The following is a 7,494-nucleotide window of genomic DNA, read 5'->3' on the forward strand; positions in this document are numbered from 1 at the left end:
TCTTCCGTAGTATTGTATTGGTTGGATTCTTAAATGGTATTCTGTGGGCAAAAGGTTAATATATTGTATTTATATGATATCTGACAGAAACTTGGAGCTAAAAACACCATCCTCTGAGTCACCTATTGTGTTTGAATTTTGAAATGAGTTAGAGATATAAATTAACTTTTACAATTATTTATAAATGCGATATAAGTCTAAATAATATCTCGTTTTCATGATTGCATGCCTTTTTGATTTACTGTATGGGGTAAAAAGTAATTAAAGTAATTGAAATTGACAAAAATATAAATTAGACGTCGCCCTGTGGTTATTTTAGGACTGTGTCGTCATAGGAACCGGTGTTGCGGAAGTGGCCCTCCCTGTCAACAGAGGGTTGAGACCTGCTTGGCTTCCACGAAGAGAGGAAAACACAGGTGTGCGCTCTGGATCCTTAACACTCGCCTGAGCGTGGATTATTGTGGAACATGATCGCATGATCCCTGTCCATCCTGAGCTGGTTGTTGCGTCTGATAGCTGCTGGAGAAGCAGAGAGAGGTGAGAGCAGCGATGGGAACACTGCTGTCCGCACAGGCTCCACAGGAGTATTCTCATCTGTCGAAGAAAACTGGCTGTGAGTAATCATTATTGCTTTCATTGACAAACTCTTCGTTGTTGGACGAGAAGGAAGCATAAATAAGAGATTCTTTAAACGGAAATATGATTTCCAGTCTTATATTAAGGATCCCCAGTAAACCTGACTCTAAAAAACAAACAAGCAGAACTATTTAGTTTAGAGCTCAAACAGCTGCACGTTTATCCGTCAAGTTTGGCGCAGAAATAATGAATTATTCAATGAAAGTCAGGGAAGAGTAACATAATCCTCTACAAAGGATCTTTCATAATGAATTGTTCTGGTCGTTGCTTCACTACTGTTTATTATTACTTTGAAACCTGCAACCTCTGAAGTGTGGTAGACATAGGAAAGGTAAACTGAGGTGCTTTAAATTTTGTTTGAATAATCAAACATTGTGGCTCAGAAGTTTCCATAATTGAATAATGAGCTCGGAATAAAATCTTTAAGTTAAATACAAATTATTTTAAAAATATTGGGGAGTAGTGGCCTTGTGATTAGGGCATAGAGCTTGGAATCCTGAGGTTGTGAGTTTGAGCCCCACTCCCACAGACTGCCACTCTGGCTCCCTGAGCAAGACCCTTAACCCCACACTGCTCCCCCCATGATGGAAGCCCAATGCTCCCCAAGGGGATGGGTTAAATGTAAAGGTAAATTTCTCCAATGTGAAATCAATAAAGTTCTATTATTAAGAAGTGCAGATCTTCTCTCTGTGCTCTATGATTTTCAGTTTCATTGGAGCAGATTGAAGTGCTGCATAAGAGGTTCAAACAGCTGAGCCAAGATGAAGATGTTTTGAGGTAAGATCCACCTTTCTAACTTTTCACTGGTCATCGGATATTTAGTTCCCTCTGAGTACTTTAATTAATCCTTTATAAATAGTTTTCGATGTACAATAATACACCAGCCCTGACCATAGGAGCTTTTTTCCACTGTTACTAAAAACCTGCTTGACAAGCTTCATGTCATGTCGTGTATAAAGAAGTTGCATATAGCAGTGCGTGTAATGTTTTAATTTTTTCCGTTACCCCCTTAGGAAGGAACACTTCAATGGAATCCCGGATCTGGCATGCAATCCCATCAGTGCACAGATCACAGAGGCTTTCTTTGACCAAAGGTACGGCACAATACAGTGATGCATCCTAACTTTAGAAAACATTTAAGAAGGTGTGAACAATTATTATATTCAATTATATTTTCTATTGTCTTATACTAATTAATCATTTTCTTTATTTTAAGGCACAAGAACTATATCTTAGTGCTAGAAAAACATACAAAGCTTAATAATAGGAAGCACTTCCATATATGGTCAATGAGTTACTGTACTGTAAAATCAATCGATTTAAGGAGAACATTTTTTTTTTATTTTTTTTTTGTACTTGACAAATAAGTCAATCTCGCTAAAGGAAAATATGCTAATTACATGTGTTGCTGCAGAGCAGAATAGCCTAAAGATCCTCCGTGCTGAAAACATGGTTTACCCGTATGCAGCTAGCTCACCAAATATACTTCTGATTGGTCACTTATTTTCTGAATAAACAGTCACCAACCACTCATAGAGTGGTCAGTCTTATTGGGCCTGTCCACTATTACTTCAGGCTTGTAGAAATTAACAGAAAGAGAGATTTCTCTCTTTCTGTTTAAATAAAAATAATACACGTAGAAAGGACCCAAAACAAAGTTTTTGATTTCTCTCAATATGTATATATTTATTCATGGCCTGCAGGTAATTTTTTTTGTGTAAGTCAAATGTGAACTGCGCTTTACATGCAGTAACAGCACGTCATAAAGTCCGGCTCCCAGATTATCACATAGTGGTGCAGTGGCTAGCACTGCTGCCTTGCAGCAAGAAGATTGTGGGTTCAAATCTCGGCCCAGGATCTTTCTCCATTAAGTTTGCATGTTTTCCCTGTGCATGTGTAGGTTGTCTAAATTATCCTTTGGTGAGAGTGTGTCTGTGAATGATTGTGTGTCAATTGGTGTATTGTGCTGTGATGGATTGGTAACCTGTCCAGGGTGTATAGAGTTTGTAAGATGGGAAGTGGAAATTCCTTTTGAAGTGAAATTATATGTGAAAAATCTAATTTGCTTATATTTAAATTTCTATACAAACATTAAATCTTGTTAATTTAGTTAAATGTAAGTATATTAGGTTGGTCTAATGTCAATATATTAGTTTGCTTCATCAACTGAAATGTTCAGAAAATCATTTAGAACAGGGCCAAGATTTTAAGTTGTGTCAAGTGCAGTATTATTGTTACATCAACATAATATAATCAGGTCATAACAAGCAATTAAATTCAGATTTTGTCAAAGTCAAACATTTTAGATGTGATATCTGGACATCTTCTTTTTTTTTTTGCAAGGTTATACTTTTCCAGTGTGGTAATCTAGGGAATAGAGAAAACATCAGAAGTGTTTATAAATGTGGAAAGGGGACACGGGAAATACTTCAGTACTGGAAGAATTACTCGGTTTTCCAGAAAAGAATTTACAAGTCACACCTATTAATATTTTTATTTAATAATTTAGTCAAGAGAACAATGAATTCACATTCAAAGTATCTGTTGGGCTGAATGACCAAAGAATACTGATTCAAGATTGTGACCACAGTTTCTTCCAGGATGAAAGGTTTAGTTTAAGTGTGAACCGGCCTTTCGCTCTAAGTTTCTGTTCTCCTGTCTTTTCTAATTTCAACTGAAAGTTTATTACTGACCTTTTTTCTTACTTTGATGCGTCATCATTTAAATGTTTACTGCATGAACTATTTAAACATAACATTCATCAGACCCAGACAGTTTATGGCAACGTTCTTTAAATAAGGTTTGAATCATTGATGTAGCATATTGTTTATTTGAGGAATGATTTCCATTACTTATGCATGGCACTGAGTATATAGTATTGTGTTTGCAATTTAATTATAATTTTTTTGGCATATTTATGAAATGTTGTTTTTGATATTTTGTTTTTCAGAAACTTCTGCAACAATGTTGCTGGTAAGGTGGACGAGATTAGCTTTGAAGAATTTCTGTTGGTCCTGTCTCACTTCAGGCCCCCTTCTCAGCACCTCAAAGAGGAAGATCGGGAGAATGTCAGGAAGGAAAAACTTAGATGTAGGTTTTATTTCAGGGAATCACCCAGACATGCATGACGTTTACCGCTGACTGAAAAGCATAGACCGAAATAAAGTTGCATTTTTCTCTGCAGTTTTATTCAACATGCATGACACCGACAACGATGGCACAATAACGCTTGAGGAATACAGACATGTGAGCCTTTCATAACATGCAATACTCAAACACTTCTCATTGTGAAACCAAGTTAAACACCTAGCTGGAAATTGAGGATTGTTTCTCATTCCTTAACCATGAGGAAAAAACTATTTAATAGGTTAACTATATTGTTGTGGCATTTTTTAAATTCTCCAGGTGGTGGAGGAACTGTTATCTCACAGTGGAGCACTGGGAAAAGAAACAGCCAAAGGAATTGCTGATGCAGCCATGTTGGAAGTGGCCAGTATATCAGTGGGTCAGATGGTAATGAAGTGGTTTAGTGATAATACAATGTTAAGTTTGCTTTATCCCTTGCATACACTAACTCACAAGCTTCTCTTTTAAATTCAGAGACCTGATGAATTTTATGAGGGAATCACCTTCGAACATTTTCTAAAGGTCTGTTTAAAGCTGCAGTTCATTAGTGCTGTATATAGAAAAAAAATTGTGCATCCAGTATTGATGTGTTTTTTGCTTTGTTAGTAACATTTTGTATGATATTAGTCAGCATGTGTTTTTAAAAATTCCACTAGTACTGATTTTAGACAGATTGTGTGAGTTTGAAATGCAAAACTGAGTTGCTGTGTGTTGTTTTTTGTTTTTCAGCTGCTAGCTGGCTTCGAGATCGAATCAAGAATGAACATTCGGTTTTCAAAAAACACATTTACTATGTGCAAGTGAGGATGCTAGATTGAACTAAGAATTGACATTTTTATTTCTTTACCATTCAACATTTATTCTTGTTTTGCACGGTTGAAAAATACTTGCACTAATGGTATATGCCTTATGCATGTGGGAGCAACTATGTAAACCAAAGAACAGTTTGGATTTATTAGAAGTGGTATTAATAATTTTAAGAAACAATGTTCTACTGCTGAATAGATAGTTCAAGCAATAATATTACAATATGAATAACTATGCATGGGGTAATATGGGCTATAAAAACTGTTATTTTGTTAACTGTGAGATATAGATTGTCTGATCATTACATTTCTCTGGGATTTCTGTATGATCACAGAATGGCAGAAAACATGCCCTGCGCTATGTTTACGCAAAAAATACCCATAACATATTTCATTATTTACATTTATTTAACCAAAGAGAAAAAAACACATTTAGTTCAAGTTAAAGCTTTACAAATACTCTTTATGAATATGAATATATGCTTTTGGCTCTAAATGATGTGCATAAATTGTTGCTTTCAGACTAGGGTGAATGTTATAACCGAACCAAGCTACAAATACTTGTTTGAAGCTCTCTTACTGCACATATCTTCAATCACAAGGTTTGCAAACCTGTACCCATTAACACGGTTGTGGCATAATTCTGGTTGGAGATGTGTGTCGACTGTTTTCAGCAGAATGTGTTTGTTTCCTGGCACAGACCTATTTTTATTCACATAAACAGATTGTTAGTGGTCGATTAAGGCCTTTAGAGGACCATCATTGACTTGTCCCTTCCAACTTTATGAGTTCAAACCTGCCATAAACTGGAAGCCAAGTGATATGGTGAACCATGTCATGTTGTCATGCGAGCAATATGCTTCTGCTCCAAAATATAAATCTGTAATGAGCTGCCCACTTAAAAAAGCCCAATACTAGAGAGGTTTTATAGTCAAAGACTTACTCATTCTGCCACAATTATAACCATTATGGCTGATGGGGAGACATTAAGACTCTCAAACTAATGCTATATCCGCTTTTTACAGTCCCTGCAACTGAAAAGTAGATAAAATACCAAAACTACCAAAATATGTGCTTATGGTTTAACTTGTTCAAAGTCACTTATTCATGTGTCGGTTTCAGCATATGTACATATTAAATTTGTGTGTGTGATTTAAAAAAAGGTTAAAGGATTAAAAATAATTCATCATTTAATAAACCCTGTCTACCGAATATAGATATCTAAAGCTAATAAAGTTGTATCACCAACACAACTATGACAAAGAATGCTTCAAAATATAATTAAAGGTAAAATGTAAATGTAACATTCTGCTAATCATGAGAGTACCGGTATGTCAGTTTGGGACTCATCTAAATGGATATCCACTTTTACTGTTGGTTATAATGTTCTACAACTGTATGAGTGGAACAGCAAATGACATAAAAGATCATCCATCTAAATACACAGGCTTGGATATGCACTGTTTAATTTCACAATTCTGATTGATCAGAGATTATATGTTTTGTATTATACCAAGAAATAACTTTTGATTTCTTCTCTATGAGTAAAAATATCTTAAAATATGTTTGCCCTTCACTCTCCATCCCCACAATAAAGGAACATTAACTGTCCTGGTGAAATAAAAAAGTACCAACATTAATTATTGACATGAATGCAGCATTCATTTAAAACAGTGGCTGATTCATTTAAATGTTTTGTCTCTATGGTTGGAAATATACATTGAATGCTTTGATGAATTTCACATAAGCATTATAACAACTTGTATACTATGTCTGTTCTGCTTTATCACAGGAAAAGGTTTGTCTAAAACTGAAATATTCCTTTGAGAGAAAGACCATTTTAGCATAGTGTGCAAATATTTATCAGCATGGTCATCAAATTAAAAATGAGTCATAGAAACAATTTTCCATAACTTGTGGAGAGTGAAAGGGAAAACATTTCTTTTTTCTTTCCACACAGTTTATTGTGGAGTGAATTGTTAGCAGATAGCACCAGTAGTTTGATTTTTCAAACACAAGATAAATACAAGAATTAAAAACAGAAAGAAAAAAAAACAGGAAGTCAGAATTTAAACTGTATGCTGATTGTTGCAGCAATAAGGAAGATGTTGTCATCTTTTCTTCCTTCTACCCCACTTCTTTAGCACCACCATCTCAGTCATAAAGACAAACATGAAATACCAAAATCATTCACAAAATGAGATGCTTATTCTCATAAATATGACTCATTTTTTAGTTACATAATAGTTTTATTGCTTTTAATGTTTTTTTTCCTTTTGAGTTTGACATATACTGCCATCTAGAGGTGAAATCTGGGGATTGTCATGATACGATTGTAACTTAAAGCTCAGTGAAATGCTTTACATTAGGACACATGTTTTATTTGTTTTATGTAAAATGTTCATCCTAAATGTGATATTTCCATAGCTGTCAGTAAAGAGTCATAATGGATAACAGAAATAAAGTTTTGGAAACATCAGTCTGTGTTAATCCACAAAATGTCTTTCACCTAGTAATTTAAATTAGTTCCTAAAATATTTTTTTCAGCTATATTCTAATTCCTTGAATATCATTGAGATTTTTGTGCCTTTTGACCAAAATGGGAGTCTCAGATCAAAGTGTACAAGAATGTACCACACAAAGATCACTATCTGTATTTCACGGGAAGGATTGTTTTTTCTTGTTTTTGTTCTTTTCAACAGCCCTGCATGAAACTCATTTTAATAAATGGACTTAAATTAGGATTTTTCTTATCATACTGCTCATTAAAGGGATTTAAACTATAGCCTCAGTCACACTAAGTAGGTAAGCTGAGGTTAGATGTCTTGCTATGGGCACATCAGCAGGTACAGTAATAGGAAGATGCAGGAACCCACAATCTTGAATAGTAAAACAACTGAGCCACAGCCATGTCCTTTTTTTGTAT

At 34.9% G+C, this 7,494-nt stretch overlaps 1 protein-coding gene across 1 annotated transcript; it reads left to right on the forward strand.

Moving 5' to 3' along the window:
- Positions 1–338: 338 nt before the first annotated feature.
- Positions 339–7,047, forward strand: LOC119788898 (calcineurin B homologous protein 3-like). The gene is made up of 8 exons (XM_038293581.1): positions 339–613; positions 1,344–1,413; positions 1,650–1,730; positions 3,587–3,726; positions 3,821–3,882; positions 4,042–4,149; positions 4,237–4,284; positions 4,492–7,047. The coding sequence occupies exons 1-8, from the start codon at positions 550–552 to the stop codon at positions 4,564–4,566; spliced, it is 648 nt and encodes a 215-aa protein (XP_038149509.1). The 5' UTR covers positions 339–549; the 3' UTR covers positions 4,567–7,047.
- The last annotated feature ends 447 nt before the right edge of the window (positions 7,048–7,494 follow it).

This window comes from Cyprinodon tularosa, unplaced genomic scaffold (genome assembly GCF_016077235.1).
Source record: "Cyprinodon tularosa strain WSP-4 unplaced genomic scaffold, ASM1607723v1 ctg33, whole genome shotgun sequence".
Lineage (NCBI taxonomy): Eukaryota > Metazoa > Chordata > Actinopteri > Cyprinodontiformes > Cyprinodontidae > Cyprinodon > Cyprinodon tularosa.

Bases quoted from the DNA above. Each gene is read 5' to 3' on its own strand.
- LOC119788898 (XM_038293581.1), top strand. From the start codon at position 550: ATGGGAACACTGCTGTCCGCACAGGCTCCACAGGAGTATTCTCATCTG. The intron at 1,731-3,586 runs GTACGGCACAAT...TTTGTTTTTCAG, and splicing joins GAGGCTTTCTTTGACCAAAG to AAACTTCTGCAACAATGTTG. The intron at 4,150-4,236 runs GTAATGAAGTGG...TTTTAAATTCAG, and splicing joins GTATATCAGTGGGTCAGATG to AGACCTGATGAATTTTATGA.